Source organism: Ovis canadensis, chromosome 3 (genome assembly GCF_042477335.2).
Source record: "Ovis canadensis isolate MfBH-ARS-UI-01 breed Bighorn chromosome 3, ARS-UI_OviCan_v2, whole genome shotgun sequence".
Lineage (NCBI taxonomy): Eukaryota > Metazoa > Chordata > Mammalia > Artiodactyla > Bovidae > Ovis > Ovis canadensis.
In genome coordinates, this window is record NC_091247.1 from 39,284,253 (window position 1) to 39,305,867 (window position 21,615).

The 21,615-nt window shown below is 44.0% G+C and overlaps 1 protein-coding gene across 1 annotated transcript in view; it reads right to left on the reverse strand.

Annotated features, from left to right (window-relative positions):
• The window catches only part of ANTXR1 (ANTXR cell adhesion molecule 1), a 265,829-nt gene that overhangs the window by 134,735 nt on the left and 109,479 nt on the right, over window positions 1–21,615 (reverse strand). The window contains exons 11-12 of the mRNA XM_069582959.1: window positions 5,311–5,380; window positions 3,647–3,725 (exon numbers count right to left, since the gene is read on the reverse strand). Coding sequence (XP_069439060.1) covers window positions 3,647–3,725; window positions 5,311–5,380 — 149 coding nt within the window. The remainder of the gene's footprint in view (window positions 1–3,646; window positions 3,726–5,310; window positions 5,381–21,615) is intronic.

Below are 21,615 nucleotides of genomic sequence, written 5' to 3' on the forward strand. Positions count from 1 at the left end.
TAGTATTTATTAGATATATGGCATTTTGTATCTGCTAATCCCAAACTCCTAATTTATCTCTTGCCCACCCCTTTTCTCCTTTGGGAACCATAAATTTGTTTTCTATGTGAAGTTTATTTGAATCATATTTTAGATTTCACATATAAATGATAGTATATGGTATTTTGTTTTTCTCTACTTACTTCACTTAGTATGACAATCTTCACCTAGTACAACAATAGATCTATCCTTGTTGCTGCCAATAGCATTATTTCATTCTTTTTCATGGCTGATTAATATTCCATTGTACATATGTATTACATCTTATTTATTTATTCATCTGTCAATGGACATTTAGGTTGCTTCCATGTCCTGGTTATTGCAAAATGGTATTGCTATTAACACTGCAATGCATATTTCCTTTGAATTAGATATATGTCCAGGAGTGGGATTGATGGATCCTATGGCAACTCTATTTTTAGTTTTTTTATGGAACCCCCATACTATTCTCCATAGTGGCTACACCTTGGGGCCATTCTTGATTCCTCTCCTCTCAAGCCATATGTCTAATGATTTGGGAAATACGGAGCTTTGCCTTCAGAAGATATCTGACTATGATCTCTTCTCTCATCACCATTGTTCCCACCTGAGTCAAGCTGCCGTCATCACTTGTGCCTGAAATATTGCCATAACCCTCCTAACCAGTCAAGGTCCTTCTATCCTTGTCTTCCTATTGGCCATTCCAGCAGCCAGAGTGAACTTTCAAATGCAAGCCAGGTTGCATTGCACCTCTGCAAAAGCTGACGTTCTCACAAGACCCTCCACTCTTCATCCCATGACCTCACTGCCTACTGCTTGCCTCACTCGCTCCTTGTGACTAATCACCAGCCCTCTTTCTTCCTTGAACATACCAGCTGCCCCTGGTGGTGGGCTCTGAGCAGTGGGGCTCACCATTTGGCAAATTTCCCCTCACAGTTAACTTCAGAGTCTCTATTCAAATGCCACTTCTTAATGTATCTCTATTTAAAATTTGTACTCACTCACTCACTCACTTACTCAAGCAGTACCAAATTCCCTTACTTGGTTCTATTTTTTTCTTTATTTTACTTCTGGTGGTATGGGTTGTGCAACCTTAGTTCCTCCACCAGGGATTGAACCCAGGCCCATAGCAGTGAAAGCATGGAGTCCTAACCTCTGGATCATCATGGAATTCCCTTGGCTATTTTTTTTTTTCTACAGCTTATATCACTTCTTAACATAGTGTGTGATTCATTTATTATGTCTATTGTTCACTGTCTGCTTTCTCTCCCTGCATCCCTGTGAGATAAGAGATTTTTGTCCTTTGTGCCCTCTGATGTATCTTGAGCACCAGGGCAGTGTGTATCTGGCACATTGTGCATGATCAGTGAATATTTGTTGAATAAATGAGTGAGTGGACCTGGATCTAAAATCTTAGGGTCCTTATAACATAGACATGCAGCCTTCTCAAGTGAAAGGTGAATAATGCAGATGTTATGAGGTGATGCTGATCAAGGGTTAACTGAACAGAAAACTTAGTGACTTGCACTCAGATTAAGGAGCTGGGAAATGTAACGTAGGCTGGAGTGAGTTGGGACGATATTAGAGTGACTTGACTGGGAGTTCTTTCCCTTTAGGGTTATGTCAGTGAGGACACCCTTTCTTCTTGGCTTAGAGGCCCAGGACTTGAGTTTGTCGTTCTGCCCCTGCCACCCCACAGGCTTGATCCCGAGATATTTCCCCTTCTCACCTCCCTGCCCTCGCGGACTCAGGACACGGCTGTTTCTCTGGTCTGGTCAGACATAATGAGAAATACAGGCCCAAACTGTTGGGTCATTCCAAAGCAGGGAGGAATCTGGAATGGCATTGTTAGATTTGGGGTATTTTAATCATTTCCTGCAGGTTGGCAGTTTCCAACAGGGTCAGTTTCTGAAAGAATCGGGCAGGGCATGCTTGGAGTCATGTCACTGCTCCTGCATCCAGTTTTCAGATTTGGTCGCCAGATCTGAGGTCCCACTGAGGCGTGCCTAAGACACAGACATTGCTCAGGGTGAAACGTCTGACATGTCTCTGTGATGACACGAGGCTCTCACTTTGGTCAAGCGGAACTTTTTCGCTGTCTATACCCGCTGCATTGGTTTACCCAGCTGTCAAGAAAGCTGACTGGCTCCTAACATATGACGGAATGTATACGTGTTGGGGGAGAGGAGGAGGAGGGACAATTGGGGGAGCTGGGTGCATCGTCCCTTGTGAGGCCTGGGCTCCTGCTCCTCCAGGAAACAATTCATGTTTATCTTGTCCAGCTCCAGGGCCTGCCTGCTCTCCCTCATCCACCTGGATAGTGTTAAGGACACAAACCCCAATCACTGAGGGGTTCTAACGACATGCCCTCCAAAGGCCAGCTGGGAAGTGACTAAGGTACCTGTCTAAGCTGGCCAGCACGTCAAAAAATGCTAGTCTCTAGAGTGATCTTCCCAGGTGGCGCTAGTGGTAAAGAATTCTCCAAATCTGCCTGCCAATGCAGGAGACATAAGAGGCACAGGTTCAGTCCCTGGCTTGGGAAGATCCCCTGGAGGAGGGCATGGCAACCCATTCCAGTATTCTTTCCTGGAGAATCCCCAAGGATAGAGGAGCCTGGTGGGCCACAGTCCATAGGGTCGCAAAGAGTCAGACACAACTGAAGCGACTTAGCATGCAGAGCAATCTCATGGGAAAAGTGCATTTGGTAGAATAGCAACTGAATATTCAACAAAGATCCTTCTAGAAATGTTCATATTAGGAGCTGAGGTCTATATATGAGCTAACAAAGCCCTGACTGCCCTCTGATGGGCTGAGCTTCAAGACACTGACAGTGGGAGCGACCTCATAAACCCAGGAGTTCCCAGCCAAAGTTGCACAAGAGAACTCCCCAGGGGGCCCTGAGCCCACCAAAGCTGGGGCCCGCTGCACAGACTTTGTCCCAGTTGGTCAGGGAATCCATATTTTTAAAAAGCTTTCCAGGTGATCTCATGCGTAGCCAGAGATGAATACTACCTTCCATGAAGGACCCAGAGATGGGGCATTGGAGGAGCTGGCAGAGGAAGCAGTCTGCCCTCTGCCTCACTACCCTATGAGCCAAGGTCCCTTCCCCTTCTCTCCCACTTCGTGAATTTTCCATTTTCCCCTGGATTATTTTCACAGTCGTATTAACAAGTGGCAACTTCTCCAATTCTAAATAAAAGCCTCTCTTTTTACTCCACCTCTTCCTTCAGCTACTGCACCACCCACCTCCCCCCTGCTTCCTTTTAGAGGAAAAACTCCCTAAGATGGGTTTTCTGTATATACTGTGCCATTTCCTTCTGTGCATTTTCTCTTAAACCCAGTCCATCCAGGCATCCCCACTCCATACTGCACAGGCCCTGGCCCCATCGTACCGTCTGGTCATGCCAGCGTGTCCAGGTCTCACTTTTAGTACCAGAAATGGGGAACCTGGGAGGCACAGGCATTCCTGATACACTCCTGACATGTGTACAGCCCTTGAGGTGGCCAAAGGCTGGCCTCGCAGTGCCAGAGTCAAAGCTCAGTTAACAGAACGCAGAACTGGAAGAAACTTGCCAGGGAGATGAGGATGACAATGAAGTTCTCGGTCAAGGGAAAGGCAGGGACTTACGCAGTGTGTGGTGGTGATGATGACAGAACTGGAGATGAAGGAGAGGCCGTCGTTCATGCTGACCTGAAGTGCGGCTTTCCTGCAACGACACGGGGGCCAGGGAGGCTCAGCACGGCGTGCGGACACACAGGGCCCCTGGGGGCTCCGTTCTAAACCACCCTCTGAACTGGCTCCTTTGAAAAATGCAGAGGATACTCTCCAGGGGCCCATCCATCTCTAACAACCCAGAGAGATGTCAGGATATACCCGGCTGGTGCAGCAAGGCAGTGTATCCAGCCTTTCTTACATCATGGCAAATAGAATTGAATGGGCAGAGGCTGCTCCCGTTTAATTTACTTGCCACATTGTAGTAGGTAGGAAGAGGTAGTCTTAACAAATGGTCCATATCAGCAAGGGATGAACTGGTTAAGCTAGAAACTCTACAATTGTTATCTGGACTCTCAGTGATGAGATTCTGATGGTGATGGTTTTGTTACCACCCAGCCAGCGCAGAAAGGAACAGCAGTACATGAGCTAACCTGCCTTCTATTTCCTCCCATCTAGAAGATGCTCGTTGAGACACAAGCTTGCCTTCTGCAGCATGGACACAAGGCTAGTTTGTGGAATCAGTGGCATCATGAGCTGATGTTAGGCAACTAGATTTGGAGGTTTCGTAATTTGAACAAATGATTGAAAGCAGAATTCAGATAAACAAGTGTAGCATTTTTCCTTAAAGCCACCATTCTGTCTTCAGTCTGTTAGAGATGTGTTTACAGAGAGGTTAGTTTGTGTTCCCTCACCAACACTGCTTGTCTGTTTCCCTGCATATTTCTTTTCTTGCTCAGGATGCTAATTCTCTTCCTTCTCTTGAATATTTTGATCTCATCTCATTAGCACTTATCACAACTGCATCATTGTGAGATTTTCTCCGTAAATTAGTTCAGAGAGGCTTGGGCAGTGTGGATGAAGACGTGATGCTCTGGAGAGACGCAGAGGAACACTGAACATGGCCTCAGAGGGTCTGACCGTGGGGTCCTGAATCAGCTGTGGATCACTTAGCCTTGCTGAGCTTCTTTTCCGAGTTTCCCTATCTCTAAGAAAGGAGATAATCATCTGGAAGGGCAATTATGATGAGGATGAGGTTGACAGGATGAGGTTATGACAGCACTTTGGGCAGCCTGAGAGCTTTCTAGAAATGTAGTTGTGATGAAGCCAGACAGACCTTGTTTTGAACTCATACTCTTCCACTCACTATGTGACCTCGACAAGCTACTTAAATTCTCTCTGCCACAGACTGCACATCTGTAAAACTGCGATGGTTCATTGGGCTTCCCTGATGGCTCAGAGGGTAAGGAATCTACTTGCAATGCAGGAGACCCTGGTTTGATCCGTTTGGGGAAGGTCCCCTGGAGAAGGGAATGGCAACCCACTCCAGTACTCTTGCCTGGAGAATCCCATGGACAGAGGAGCCTGGCAGGCTATAGTGGATCTTGGGAGAATAAAGGTCCCCTCTGCGAAACACTGATGCTAGTGCCTGGCTCACTGCACTCGTAGCACCATCATCATTATTTGGAGGAGTCTAGAGAAAGGTTCCATAATGACAGTGACGAGAGACTCTTCTTTTGTCCGCCCCCACCTCCTCTCACTTCCCCGGCTGTGGGGTTTAGTTGCTGGTGGAAACTTACATGCCAACTTCCTTTAAGATAGGTGCTGGACACAGCAAATAAGTATCTTCCACAGTGAAGGGCTTCTCATCTGTAAAAAGGAAGTCACTGGATTAAGAGGAGTGAGGCAAGTTAATAATTTCATATTCGGTGCCTCCTGCAGACCATCAACCAAGTCCTAGGAGACACTAGAAAAGCCGTGATGTTTTGAAATATAAACTTGTCTTGAGTTGTAAAATCCATTAGAGCGAATGCAAGCTCTTCTGCCTGAATGCTTTCTAACCTGTATATCCAACTGAGTCTCAGTGAGCACACAGAGAGTGAGCTTTTACCACAGACCAGGCATAACTGAGGGGAAATAAGAAGGTATTAGACTGATCCTTGGGAGCTTGACGTCTAGGTCTAGTTTGAGAGAAGAGTCATATTCCTGGGAAAAGTTTGTTGATTCAACATTGTTTATTGATACAATAGCCAAGACAGGGAATCCACCTAAGTGTCTATCTACAGATGAATGGATAAAGAAATTAGGGCATATGTGTGTAGAATGGAGTGTTATTCAGCCATAAGAAACCTCTCCATTTGTGACAACATGGATAGACTTTGAGGGCATTATGCTAAGTAAAATGTCAGACAATGAGAGACAAACATTATACAATCTCGCTCATATGTGGAATATAAAAAGGAGAGAAAAAAAAAACAAAAACACAACTCACAGATTCAGAGAACAGACTGGTTGTTACCAGGGGCAGGGGTAGGTGGGGTGGGTGAAATGAGCACAGTGGTCAAAAGGTACAAATTTCCAGGTATAAAATAAATAAGTAATAACGATGCAATGTACAGCATGATTTGAAAGTTTACAAGAGTAAATCTTAAAAGTTCTTATCCTAAGGAAAAAATCATAACTATGTGTGGTGATGGATGTTAACTAGATTTACTGTGGTGATCACTTCACGATATATTAAAATATTTAACCATTATGTTGTACACCTGGCTAATAAATATCAATTATATCTCAATTGAAAAAAATTGCTGACAGATACAAGAAGTAGCTAAGCCAAAATATTGTTTGGCTTCAGAAGACAGAGAGCATCTCCCTCTAGGTGGGTGACATGATGAGGTCAAAGGGAATATAACAGCAGCTGAGTTTCGGGGGAGAGATGGGAAGATGCATTCCTGGTGGGAGATGCTCCAGGGTAGGACACAAGGAGGATTTGAAAGGATCAGTATAGGAAAATGTTTGGTCCAAGTTCTTTGAGTTAGACTGAGGGATTTGGACCTAAGCCTATGTGGCTATGAAAAGAACTTTGGAGGTTTTTGGAGAAAAACTTGAAGTGATGATTTTGGAAGTTTTAGCAAATGTAGTTATGAAAGATGGATTCAAGCGGTGGGGGGTGGGGAGGGAATCTGGAGCTGGTGGATTTCTTTTTTTTATCCTAATGGATGTCCAGGGAAAAACTTAAGCAGCTTTAATCTGGAACTCCTTAAAAACTTCATCGTATCTCAGATTCTGGGGCCAGAAGCAGGGCTGAGAAGTTACTATACTCAGTATATGGTAGTCATTTTTTCATGACTCAACATTTATTGGGTGCATTCTTTGTTCAAAAGATTGTAGTAGGAACTGGTGATATGAAGATGAATAAATATGCCCCTTTAATCAAGTTGTGAATACAAATGCCTAGAAGACAGAAAGGAATCCATGTGTAATGGAAGGATGCTATGCTGCTGTTGCATTTGATAGGAAATTGATGTCTCTAATGACACTTAAGTGCAATTGACACTAAACACTGGCCTGAGTGGAGATTAGGAAGCTTCATGCTCTCCATGAAAGGATTTAAGGACCAGACCCACATGAGATAGGAGCTGGAGAACACATCTGAGTTCTAAGCAGTGTCTCCACGGAAGGAGGAAAAAGGGATGCCCAATTACAGTTTCCCTTGATGTCTAGGGAGACCTTCAAGTGGTGAAAAGGTAGGGAGATTATTCCAAGTCATTCATTCAACAAATATTTATTCAAGACCTACTATGAACTAGAAACACAGGCTTTTAGAAGAGAAACATGGTGTCTGCTTTCATGGATTTTATAGAAGTTGCAGGGGAGATAGTTATTAAACACATTCAATTTTTTGAAGCAGTAAAAATATTATATTTATTTAATCTTAGTCTTCAGTACAAGATATTTTAATTGAAGGAGAGTAGATTTATAATACTATATTAGTTTCAGTGTATAACATGATGATTCAATATTTTTATAGATTATACTCCATTTAAAGTTATTACAAAATAATGGCTAAATTTTCTTGCGCTGTACAACATATCCTTGTTGCTTATTTAAACATTTATTTATTAAAAATATGTTCTCTTGAATGTCTACATGTGCCAACCATTATGCTAGGTCTAGAACGTGTTATAGACAAAGCCTCTCACTTTATTTTTTTTTAATGGCCAGTGTTTTAGTTATCTATTGGAATTAGGGATGTGGCCAAGATCTATGCCCTGGGGACATCAGATATTGAACTTTCTAATAATTAGTGGCATTTATTTCCTGTTATTCCTTGGGTCTGTAGCCTAAGGAGAAGGAATAATTAGCAGAACAAAATGCAGGCACTCTTACACCTTCCAGACAGAGGTCACCTACTAAATCAAAACTTCAGTTAGAGTTCTAATGAGTAACCCTGTTTGAGGGAGGGCTTCACACAGGAAATAAAATGAACCTTGGGTTTTGCTGAGTGAACAGGAGTTCTGGAGGAGGAGAAATCATGAGGAAAGTACAACAAAGCACAAAAAATACTGTTATTACACATATTACTATTTAATTAAATTGTATTCAGTACAAAGAAGGAGAATCAGGGGGCAGACTTTCACCTGGAAGGTCAGGAAATATTTCCTTGAGGAAAGGCTCTGTGAGCTGAGACCTGAGGCCATGTGGAGAGGAAATGGGTTGGCAAAGAGGTGGACCTGCACAGATTCTGGGGCAAGAAGCCCAGGTCTTCAGGAGCTGGGAGAAAGCTGACAAGGCTGTTGGATTTCAGTGAGACAGCAGATAAAATATGAGGCTAGAAAAGGCAGCAGGGCCAGCTGATCAAGCCCTTGTAGATCATGGTGGGTTTGGGGGACTTTTCCTAACTGTACCAGGAAAATACTGGAGTTTCCCCTTATATTTAGAATGAATGCTGGCAGTTTGGGCTTCCCGGGTGGCTCACTGGTAAAGAATCTGCCTGCCAATGCAGGAGACACAGGAAATGCAAGTTCAATCCCTGGGTTGGGAAGATACCCTGGAGTAGGAAAAAGATTTCCACTCCAATATTCTTGCCTGGAAAATGCCATGGACAGAAAAGCCTGGCGGGCTATAGTCCATTGGGGTCACAAATAGTCAGATGGGACTGAGCACACAGCCAGCAGACACTGGTAGATTATGGAATATGTCAGAATAGTGAGTGTGTTGAGAACAATGTAAAGCTTATGAGGACAGAGGCAGATCACACAGGGCTTGAGCTGGGCATTATCTTCAAGATGCTTTTCTGTCCATGATGGTGATGGTGACAGTGAGACTTGGGGCATGCTGTGTGCTCTAAGTGCATCACACACATCATATAACCCAGTTTTACCTTCCAGCGGTGCTGTCAGGGAAGGCTATTATTCCCTTCACTTTATTTTTAAAATTATTTTTGGCTGAAGGGGGTTCTGGTTGCTGTGTGCAGGCTTTCTCTATTTGCTTGCTTTCTCTATTTGTGAGTGGGTTCTACTCCCTAGTTGCGATGCTCCAGCTTCTTATGCCAGCGTCTCTTGTTGCAGAGCCCGGGCCCTAGAGCCCGCAGGCTTCACTAGCTTTGGCCCATGGGCTTAGCTGCCCATGCCAGGTGGGATCTTAGTTCCTGGATCAAGGATTGAACCTGTGTCCCCTGCACTGGCAGGAGGATTCTTAACCATTGGGCCACCGAGGAAGTCCCTATTCCCTTCCTGTAAAGGTGAGGAACAGACAAAGATGGAGACACTTGCCAAGTGTTACACAGGAGAGCTCACATCAGCACATGGGCAGTCTGGCCGCCACCTCTGGATAAAAGCCAGGCTTGATCTCCTCTCACTATGACCGTGGGAACCAAGGCAAGGCAGGACTCACTGGGCTCATTTTCCAGATGCAAAATGGAGGCTCAGAGAGGCTGCAGTAAACTATGATCTCACAGCAAGTCAGAGGCAAAGCCAGGACTGGGACTGGATTTCCCAGTGTCCACACCAAGGGCCTCTCCGTTCCAGGAAAAGCTCGTATTAGAGCAGAAACAAAGCCCGGGACAGGCGTGGCCAATGACAACCTATATTTACTTGCTCTGGGTGCTGCACATGCTCTAGTAATACTTGGGAGTGTGGGGTCCTGCCCACGGAGCCACCAGCCCGCCACAGCGCGGCCACAGGAGGCCTTGTGACTCCCGGCTGCATTCTGCAGGGGGAGCGAAAGGGGGCGCAGCACCACCACACGCCCGGGGCGCAGGCTGCCTCCCCGGCTCTCTCCCAGCAGCTCCTCTCCTCCCTCCCAGCAGGAAAGCCAGGAGAGTTGGAGGTTGTCTCGTTAGCCTTGGTCAGCCTTGGTCGAGCAGACTCGTTTCTCGCTTTCCCCCTCCTTTCATTTTCTTTTCCTGCCTGGGAGACCAGCTATTTCAGGAGCAGAGCAGAGGAGACCCTCGCCGCTGAGAAGCCCGAGGAGACGTGGCTGAAGGCCGCGGCACCGCCTCCCACCAGTTCATCGGAGTCCCAGGCTGTGGGCCTGCTCTGGGGAGCTGGCATTTTCGGCTCAGAGAGAGATTGTTTGGTTTGGAGACTGGTTTCACTTTACCACAAAAATGAGTGATTTTTTCTTTTTTTTTTTCTTTCTCTCTAAACAAAGGAGGGCCATTTGGTTTCCATAACTCTGATCATCTGACTCCTTCCTGGAACGTCCACTTGGGAAGCAGGGCCCAAAGCCTTCCTCCTCAGGCTGGGCTATGTTTGGCTCAGGGGCCATGCCAACCTCAGGGCCACCTCTGCCAAGACCACTGGTGTGGTGATGTTTACCCGGCAACATCCACTTTGGAGGACGGTGGAGGGCCCTGGTCCTCTGTCCACTGGCGGCCATTCACTGCTTGTTAGTACCAGGTGGGAAGGGGAAATGGAGCAAAGAGCTGGGAGGAAATTAGTGAGGGGAGGGGGTTGAAACCAGGCCTTAAGGGAATTTTTAGATGATCTATAAATATAAATGTCCTTGCTTTTTACCTAAGATAGTTCCGAATTCAGTGCATACTGATGATATCGGTGAATTCAAAGCATCTGTCTTACAACAGCCTGGTAATCAAACTGAAACAACTTAAATCAGGATTTGGGGATCAATGAGTGTCCTTACACCAAACCATCAGACACCCAGGCTTGGGATCTGAGCAGCTCTGGAGATGAGTACAGGGGTCACAGTGCCAGGTAGACTCCAGAGTCAAACAGATGCAGGTTCAAATCCCAGGTCCTGTGACTACTGTGTGACTGAGGACAAGTTCCTTATCTGTGAACAGTAATGATGACATCATTGCACTAGGTTGTGTGGGGAGTACAAGAGTGCACAGAAGTACATTACTTAGCACTCAAGAAACATTTAGTAAATGTTTAGTTCATTTCAATTCAGTTGCTCAGTCGTGTCTGACTCTTTGTGAACCCATGAACCGCAGCACGCCAGGCCTCCCTGTCCATCACCAACTCCCAGAATCTACCCAAACCCATGTTCATCGAGTTAGTGATGCCATCCAACCATCTCATCCTCTGTCATCCCCTTTTCCTCCTGCCTTCAATCTTTCCCAGCATCAGGGTCTTTTCGAATGAGTCAGCTCTTCCCATCAGGTGGCCAAAGTATTGGAGTTTCAGCTTCAGCATCAGTCCTTCCAATCAACACCCAGGACTGATCTTTAGGATGGACTGGTTGGATCTCCTTGCAGTCCAAGGGACTCTCAAGAGTCTTCTCCAACACCACAGTTCAAAAGCATCAATTCTTTGGCACTCAGCTTTCATTATAGTCCAACTCTCACATCCATACCTGACCACTGGAAAAACCATAGCCTTGACTAGATGGACCTTTGTTGGCAAAGTAATGTCTCTGCTCTTTTATGCTATCTAGGTTGGTCATAACGTGCCTTCCAAGGAGTAAGTGTCTTTTAATTTCATTTCTGCAATCACCATCTGCAGTGATTTTGGAGCCCAGAAAAATAAAGTCAGCCACTGTGTCTACTGTTTCCCCATCTATTAGCCATGCAGTGATGGGACCAGATGCCACGATCTTAGTTTTCTGAATGTTGAGCTTTAAGCCCACTTTTTTACTCTCCTCTTTCACTTTCATTAAGAGCCTCTTTAGTTCTTCTTCACTTTCTCCCATCAGGGTGGTGTCATCTGCATATCTGAGGTTACTGATATTTCTCTCGGTAATCTTGATTCCAGCTTGTGCTTCCTACAGCCCAGCGTTTCTCATGATGTACTCTGCATATAAGTTAAATAAGCAGGGTGATAATATACAGCCTTGACATATCCGTTTTTCCTATTTGGAACCTGTCTGTTGTTCCATGTCCAGTTCTAACTGTTGCTTTCTGACCTGCATACAGGTTTCTCAAGAGGCAGGTCAAGTAGTCTGGTATTCCCATCTCTTTCAGAATTTTCCAATTTATCGTGATCCGCACAGTCAAAGGCTTTGGCATAGTCAGTAAAGCAGAAATAGATGTTTTACTGGAACTCTCTTGCTTTCTTGATGATCCAGTGGATGTTGGCAATTTGATCTCTGGTTCCTCTGCCTTTTCTAAAACCAGCTTGAACATGTGGAATTTCATGGTTCATGTATTGCTGAAGCCTGGCTTGGAGAATTTTAAGCATCACTTTACTAGCGTGTGAGATGAGTGCAATTGTGCAACAGTTTGAGCATTCTTTGGCATTGCCTTTCTTTGGGATTGGTATGAAAACTGACCTTTTCCGGTCCTGTGGCCACTGATGAGTTTTCCAAATTTGCTGGCATATTGAGTGCAGCACTTTCACAGCATCATCTTTCAGGGTTTGAAATAGCTCAACTGGAATTCCATCACCTCCACTAGCTTTGTTCGTACTGATGTTTTCTAAGGCCCACTTGACTTCACATTCCAGGATGTCTGGCTTTAGGTGAGTGATCCCACCATTGTAATTATCTTTGTCTTGAAGATCTTTTTTGTACAGTTCTTCCGTGTATTCTTGCCACCTCTTCTTAATATCTTCTGCTTCTGTTAGGTACATACCATTTCTGTCCTTTATCGAGCCCATCTTTGCATGAAATGTTCCCTTGGTATCTCTAATTTTCTTGAAGCGATCTCTAGTCTTTCCCATTCTATTGTTTTCCTCTATTTCTTTACATTGATTGCTGAGGAAGGCTTTCTTATCTCTCCTTGCTATTCTTTGGAACTCTGCATTGAAATGCATATATCTTTCCTTTTCTCCTTTGCTTTTTGCTTCCCTTCTTTTCACAGCTATTTGTAAGGCCCTCTCAGACAGCCATTTTGGTTTTTTTGCATTTCTTTTTCTTTGGGATGGTCTTGATTCCTGTCTCCTGTACAATGTCATGAACCTCCGTCCATAGTAAACATTACTTCACGTTATTACACGGGTATCCAAGCCTTTAAAATGGACTGTAAACTAAATGTGTGGTTTAAAATCAGAGGAATTTAAAATTTCAAAATGCCTAATTTCTTGATTACATTGTTCTATCAAACATCTTTTTAGGCATTAGTGATAAGAATAGAGTAGGATAATTAAATAGCTTAGAAATCCCCCTAGGGGATTAAAGATAGAAAGGGAATTTTAAGGGAGTTTGGGAGACTGCTGAGAGCATGTGAACACTCAAGAAAAGAATGCAGTCACCTAGCAACAATCTACTCTGTCTTGAGGGAAGACCAGGCACATCCAAGTGGCAGGCACAGTCAAGCCACAAATCCTGAGAGTTATAACACAAGACAATAGATATGAATCTTGTTACCTGAAGTCAGGGAGTTAATGGTCCTTGGAAGACTGGCATTTCTGCATGTAGCCAAGACAAGAATTTAGGTGAAAGGGTAAATGAAAGGCATGTTATATCAAAACCTAAGACTAATCAACATGTGTTAGTGTATGTCATCACCCTTTTGCTAATATGTGTTTAGTCGCTCAGTCCGTGTCCGACTCTGCGACCCCATGGATTGAAGCCTGCCAGGCTCCTCTGTCCATGGGGACTCTCTGGGCAAGAATACTGCAGTGGGTTGCCATGCCCTCCTCCAGGGGATCTTGGCAACCCAGGGATCGAATCCAGATCTCTCACATTGCAGGCAGGTCTATTAACTGAGCCACAAAGGAAGCCCTTTGCAAATATACATATGATTTAAATAGCACCATGACTGTACCAGTTAAACCGTACAGGGACAAAAAATGACGTAAGCCTGATGTCTACTCCAAAATGAGGAAGAAGGTGATCTTCTCCCCTCCCTACTTTTTGGTTATAAAAATATAGCCCTCTTTGTTCTCAGGGCTGCACTCCCTTGCCTGCCTGCTTGTATTTCTAACAAGCATCTTATGCCAATAAACTCACTCTTAGCCTATTGTTCTACCTCATGCTGAATTCTTTCTGTGGCAGAAGAACCTGAGCTTCATTAAGTCTAGATGCCAGGTAAACAGTTTCAATTAAAACACAATGGATTCTAGTCCCTTCCCAAGTCAGGAACTGTGGGTTCAAGTTCCAATCTGAGTTTTGGCTGGGTCTGAGTCCCATCTGAAAAAGAATGTGATTTTATTAGAAATTCCTGGGAAAATGAAAAGTTTTAGTGAATGTGTTTTGTGTGTACATATGTGCACACACACAGGCATATATATTTACCTATGCATTCACATGCATATTTATACCTATACATACACATATATGTATATCTATTCTATACTGATTTTGTGTAGCACTATGGACAGCATATTAAAAAGCAGAGACATTACTTTGTCGACAAAGGTCCATCTAGTCAAAGCTATGATTTTTCCAGTAGTCATGTATCGATGGGAGAGTTGCGCCATAAAGAAAGCTGAGTGCCAAAGAATTGATGCTTCTGAACTGTGGTAATGAAGACTTGAGAGTCCCTTTGGACTGTAAGGAGATCAAACCAGTCCATCCTAAAGGAAATCAGTCCTGAATATTCATTGGAAGGACTGATGTTGAAGCTGAAACTCCAATACTTTGGCCACCTGATGCAAAGAGCTGACTCATTTGAAAAGACCCTTATGCTGGGAAAGATTGAAGGCAGGAGGAGAAGGGGACGACAGAGGATGAGATGGTTGGATGGCATCACTGACTTGATGGACATGAATTTGAGCAAGCTCCAGGAGTTGTTGATGGACAGGGAGGCTTGGCATGCTGCAGTTCATGGGGTCGCAAAGAGTCGGACATGACTGAGTGACTGAACTGAACTGATATACCTATGGTCTCATTTAATATTATTATTAATTTACAATTTGGGAAAATGAGTCTCAAAGAAGTTGGTTAATTGAGTTAGTGTTGTAACATGAATAAAAGACCTGGAAATCAAACCGAGGTTTTCTTGAAATGACTTGCCCATAGTCAACTCAGCTAGTTTTTTTACAGATATAATTTAAACTAGTTAGTCATTTTATATTGTCATACTCTCACAGCTAGTTTTATGATGTGGCCTGAAGTATACCCAGCGCTGAGTCTGACAGCTGTGGAAGCAAAAGTCAAGATTCTTCATGGGTGAGGTTGAATAATGTTAGGAGGCTTGTTTTCCATGCGAGGCAACCAGGGTTGAGAAGCTCTGTGATAAGGTTCCAGTGTCTTCTGGGAGACCCTGACTTACTATAATTAACCCATATCTCAAAACCATACATTCACATGTGTTCATGGTTTTGATCTAAGATCAATGTAATTCTTTTCAAACTGCTTAAGAAATTTCCAGAATTCTTAGCTGCAGTTGGTGACTGTCTAATGGAGTTGGGATAAAACCAAGATTAAAATTTACTAGCTAATTCAAACACCAATCACAGTGAATCCTTTTATAGGGCTGATTAAATAACTGAAATATTTTCCAAGTCTTGGCAATCCTTTCTTGATATAAATATTTATTTCTGGCCAAAAGGACAAGAAAAATAATTCTTAGTCTTATCTAGGGGAGCTTGCTGAAACCCTCCAAAAGCTGATGTAAGCTCCAAAGTAGAGTTTACATTCCTATTGTGACAAAATAGTGGAGGTTAGGGACTGAATGAGCTCACCCTGCTCTTTCTCCCGATCTTCCCTGGGTCTAGGGAGCATTTTTGTGGCATCTCTGCGCCAAGTATAACTGTTCAGCACCAAATTATCAGCTGGTTGGGGAATGTGTCCCTGAATGAAGGGAGAAAAGACAGGCTAGACTAAATGCTTCTACCTTTTCACTGACTTGAAAAGTAACCAGCTTTTAAAAAATTAGACTTTTAAAATGCTGTGCAAAAACTGGAAATAATACTCTGCAGGACTCCAAGTTGATGAAATTCAAGGCATCTGGCTTGAGCTTTCTGAGGTCCCAGCCAGAAAAGAGGTGGTTGATTGCTCTACTGGGACTCATGCAATGAAAATTCACAAATGTGAGGGTCTTACTGCAAAGCTAAATGGGATCCATTGCTTAGAGTAGAAAGAAGCTATTTATTAGGCATGTGAACTCCATCTCAGATCCTGAACTGGAAGATTTTTCATAGACAGGTTTGGTAACAAACCTATGCATTCTTCTGATAGAAGTCATTAAACTCTATAGAAGGGGACCCGGCAGAGATTTTGAAAGTGGACAGGATAGCTTCTACTTGGAAAGGCTAAACAATGGTGTTCTGTGGTCAGAGCAATGAGAAGAGTCAACACAGAATGGGAAGGGCCAGTAGTGAAGCACAGGAGGGTGGGGCCGAGTTGGGAATGATCCTCAGAACATACACATCTGCTGTAATGTTCTCTCATGTCTTTAATATGGCAGAACCAGGCTGGCGATTATTATTTTTTTTCCTCAGACATGACCCATATCTATCCACCCATCCCTTGGCCTGGAGTTGTAAGATTTCTCTGGAAGCCCTCACTGCTTAGTTACTATGAGATCAGCTGTTGAGCTTGGCCAACGGGTTCCAGGTAAGTTTCCTGGGTCTATACATGACTATTTCCCTAGTACCTCTGTGTTAAGGTGTCCAGAATATACCTTTTGGTTTTCTTCTTTGTTCTCTGGGCAGGTTAGAGTAGGAACCATGAGCACATAAATAGCCTGGTCCCTGGCTGGAGCCCCAAAACAGCTTGCTACCTACAGACTGTATAACCCTATCCATAACCCAGAGTTCTCACCTGTAAGATGCAATAATACTCATTTCATACTCATTCATTTAATGAGATGATATGATTAAATACTGAACACTTAATAAGCACTTGACATATGTCAACTGTGACTACTAAAGTGGGGTACTTCTGGGCTCATAGCCTGATGTACCTGTACAACACAAGATGTGAGGGTATATACAAACTGGCTAGGTCCTACGGAACTTGTTTCCTAGGCTGTGTCAGGCTATATAGTGTAGGTATGACAAGAAGGTATTCATCTATTCTAATAGCACATGTGGACATGTATGCAGTGCAGTAGTCCTTGAATGGGGGTGGTTTTGACCCTCAGGGGATGAAAGGCAATGTTTGAGGCAATTTTGATTGTCAGACCAGAAGGGGAGTGCTATTGGCATCTAGTGAGTAGAGACCATGTACAATGCTAAGTAGCCTGCAATACAAGGCATTCCTCTCCCTCTTATTAAAAAATTATCTGGCCCAAAATGTCAGTAGTACCAAGGTTAGAAATCTTGGTATAATATCTACCATGGTTTTGGTGGCTCAGATGGTAAAGAATCCACCTGCAATGCAAGAAACCTCTGTTTGATCCCTGGGTTGGGAAGATCCCCCTGAAGAAGCAAACAGCTACCTCCTCCAGTATTCTTGCCTGGAGAATTCCATGGACAACAGAGCTTGGTGGGCTATAGTCCATGGGGTTGCAAAGAGTCTGACACAACTGAGTGACTAACACTTTCACACGTGGTTTTGGCCCATTGTAGAGGGTTCTGTAGATATTACTAGGTAGTTCACAGTTCCCCCTGGGGTACTGACACAATGTCCAGAAAAGTTCAGAGGTGTTAAATGATTATGCATAGAGGAGGGTGAGGGAGTAACAGCTTGAGAGCCACTGGAAGGCATCTGGTTAGAGTAAAGAAGAGAGTGTTTTTTGGTAAATTCTTCCATGCAGGCTTTGATGGGTCCAGGTTTGCCTAGTGGTAGGTGGCACCTGAGCCACTCTGCTGGATGGGGCTTTACAAGTGAAATGGGGGTGCTCCAGAAGTGGGGATTAGATTGCGGCTGAGGCTCTGAGCTGATATGGGTGGGAAGGCTGCAATCAAAACACCTTACCTACAAACACCAGTGTAGGACAGAGAGCTGAGTGCAGTCTTGGAAAAAAATGAAGTGGGTTATCTTGAACATTGTTTACAGGAGGATCAAGATGACATCATGGCGCCAGAAGGAGAGGCAGTAAAGGGTGAGGGACCATGAATGCATTCCCAGAGAAGCCCAGGGATAGTAGCCAGCAGCCTGCTGGTCACTGGGTTGTCTTCTGGGGGCTTGATCTCTGTGCCTCAGAACGCTCCAGCTTTTAGAACTGGTCCTTAGCACAGCTAGTCTGACTTCTCAGGATGTAAATTATTTTTGGCTCATATTTACTGTTATTTTTAGTGATTGTAAAAGTAAGACATGGTGAGTGTGGGAAGTCTGAGAAATACAGAGAAGAATATAAAATCCTTGGTAATCCTAACTTCCAGTGATAAACACTGTTAATGCTTTGGGGCATGCTATTTCAGAATTTTTTCTATGCATATTATTTTTTACATAATTGGAATCATACTGCACATAATGTTGTAGTCTTCTGCATCATCTCTATCCAAAGTTAATAGGGACAGATTTAGGTATTGCAAGAAAACCAAATGAAGATAATGGGGCTCAGGGCTCTGGCAAGATGTTTCCTCCTCTCAGTAAATCTAGACCAAAAATTCTTGACTGTTGACATTTACAAAACTAACAAATTATCTTATAAGCAAAGCATCAACCTTTAAAAAAATCTGTGAGCTTGAGGTCAGAAAACTGGTGCCCTTGAGACAGCTGTAATTTGCTAAGAAATATATTTTTTAAAGTTTTGTTTTCACTTGGCGGAAGACAATTTGGGATTCATGCACAAGGTATGCGCCTACTGACATAAAGTCTTTCAGCTGTGCACAATTAGGTCTGGAAGGGTTTACCTTTGGAATTGGGATTGAGGGACAAGTCTAGTAAAATATGATAAAGACTTTGCCTGCAATGCGGGAGACCCAGATCTGATCCCCTGGGTCAGGAAGATCCAATGGAGAAAGGAATGACAACCCATTCCAGTATTCTTGCCTGGAGAATCCCATGGACAGAGGAGCCTGGTGACCCTGTTCACGAGGTTGCAAAGAGTTGGACACAACAGAACAGCTATCTATCACTATCACAGGATCATGACCATGAACTATGGCAAATGCTGACTGCTCTTAAAGAACACAAATTAATACGGAAATGCAGAGAAGAGGTGGGAGGCAGACCTCAGGCACACACTTGGGTCACAGTGGACATCACTAAGCTGCTGTGGTGTGCATATTAGGGGCCAGAGCTGAACTGCTTGAAGGAAAGATACATCAGTGCTCTCTTCCTTTCCCTCAGAAGCACCCAACTTTTCCTCTAAATGAATGTGGAGCAAATATTTAACATATTTCAAATGCTAATTTGAAGCGGGCATAGCTTATTAGCCTCCTTGGAGTTCCCATAAGTCTGGTCCATTTCTGTTAACCACTTTTTCTTCCATCATCCCACTGTAATGACAAAGGAGTCGTGCTCCATGAGGAAAGGCACTGCAAAAGTCCAGTTATCTGGTACAGAATAGAGGGGGTGCCAACTTCCCCTATTAAGACAACAGGACTGGGTTAACAGCAGTTTCAGGGACATTCACAAGCAAATCTCTCTTAATCACTGCTTCGGAGATGCTCACTGGGTGCTGGAATCCGCAGGCAGCTTCCAATTTTCATTTGGAAGCAATTGCACCCTTGGTAGAACAAGGGCAACGTCAAGTTTGACCATCTATCAGGCACTGCTATAGTTAACTTTGTGTCAGTTTGCCCCTGGAAGAAACTCTTTTGCCCCTAAATGAAAGTCTTCACCAGTTAAGTTACATCTGGTGGCAAATTCTCTTTCATCACCACCTCATCCCAGATTCCTGAGGTTTTCGTCTGACCGAGCAAAACTGCAGTAAATTTCCACTTATCTATATTTTTGTCTGGATCTGAAAGATAGAAACATGGACTAACACAGTCTTGGCAGGAGGCCATTTCAGAAACAACTGGGCAAAACCCAAAGTCCCTGAGAGCAGGGGCAAAGGGAAACCTGAGCAGATACATGGAAAGCCCATAAAGTGTAAGAAAGAGGGGCCACCTGGGGAACCAGAAGAGGTGGCTTCTCCGAGTTCACAATCAGCTGCATAGACTGATCTAAAGCCTGGGCTCTTTGTCCCCTGGTCCAGGGCTTTTTTTCCCCTTGAACCAGAGCTCAAGTCTTGACTAACAAACCTGTGATCTTGGGCAAGTAGCTGAATCTCTCAGAGCTGAGGTTTCCTGTCTCTACAGTAAGGGGAAGCCGTGGGAATCAGTGTCTTCAAATCAGGCGCATGTCAGAGTGATGTGGGCATTCAGGATCAGGGATCCGGGGACCTGTGGGGATCTGTGTTTAAGAAGCAACATAGAGAAGTGGGCAAGAGCCTCTGGAGTAGACTGCCTGGGGTCCACACTGCTCCAACCTCTGGCCACCTGGGTGACCTTGGGCAGTGTCTGTGCTTCAGTTCCCTTGTCAGCCAAGGGGAATACAAGTAACTCCTCCCTCACAGGGCTGCTGGGAGGATGAAACAAGCTGGTTTAGGAAGGAAACCAGGCAGGTACTCACAATCAGTAACTGTCATTACTTGGATCACGCTTCTGGGGGATTCTGATGTGAGGCCTGAATAAGAAGCAGGAGTGGAGGATGGATCATCAAACTGAGTGAAGTAAGTCAAACACAGAAAGACGTATATCATATGATGTCACTTATAGGTGGAATCTGGAAAATGGGTACAAATGAATTTACTTACAAGACAGAGGTAGAAGCACAGATGCAGAAAACACACTTATGGTTACCAGGGGATAAGGGGAGGGCAGGGATAAACTAGGAGATTGGGGCTGACATATACATACTACTATATATAAAATAGGTAACTAATAAGAACCTACTGTATAGCACAGGGAACTCTATTCAATACCCTTTAATGGCCTGTTGTTGTTTAGTTGCCAAGTCGCATCTGACTCATTGTGACCCCATGGACTGTAGCCCACAAGGCTCCTCTGTCCATGGGATTTCCCAGGCAAGTATACTGGAGTGGGTTGCCATTTCTTTCTCCAGGGTATCTTTCTGACTTAGGGATTGAACCCACGTCTCCCGCATAGGCAGGCAGATTCTTTACCACTGAGCCATTGGGGAAGCCCAATGGCCTGTATGGGCAAAGAATCTAAAAAGAGAGTGTGGATATTTGTATATGTATAACTGATTCAATTTGCTGTGTACCTGAAGCCAACACAACATTGTAAACCAACTACACTCTACACTCCAAAAACAGAAAAAAAGAATTATGAGACAAGATGCCCCTTTGTATCATATCATTTAATTCCGAGTTGCACAAAGTGACATTCTATTATCTTCAGATGACATCAAAGCCCTTAGTAAGGATGCATCCAAATTGCGCTAAGTACCTTGGACTGATAGATGCAACATTCCAACCAGTGAGAAAGGAAACAATAGGCTTTTGTTTGGGAAATTTTTCTCCTTCTCTCTCCCCAGCTGTCACTATAGGTGCACTTCAATGATCTCCTTAAGGGGCCCAAAGCAGTCCTGAGGACCAGATGTTTTCTAAGATAAAGTATAGTTTCTGGATAACTGGACAGATTTCTAAAAACAAGCACACTGGAGCTTCTATATTTGAGTGAGTGTAGTCTCTCATCCCCTTGGGAAGAAGCCCCTCTCTGAAACTCTCGTAGAGCTGCTTTCAGGACTGACGTTCAGTCTGGAAAAAAAAAAATCTTCAAAGGGGGCAATGTTTTATTCTTTGAGAGTGAACCAAAAGTGAACCAGAGCCATGCCTTGTGAATAAGATCGAAGCTCAAGCTGAGAAATAAAATCCTGCGTCAGAAAAGAAATGTGCCTATATAACCAAGAGG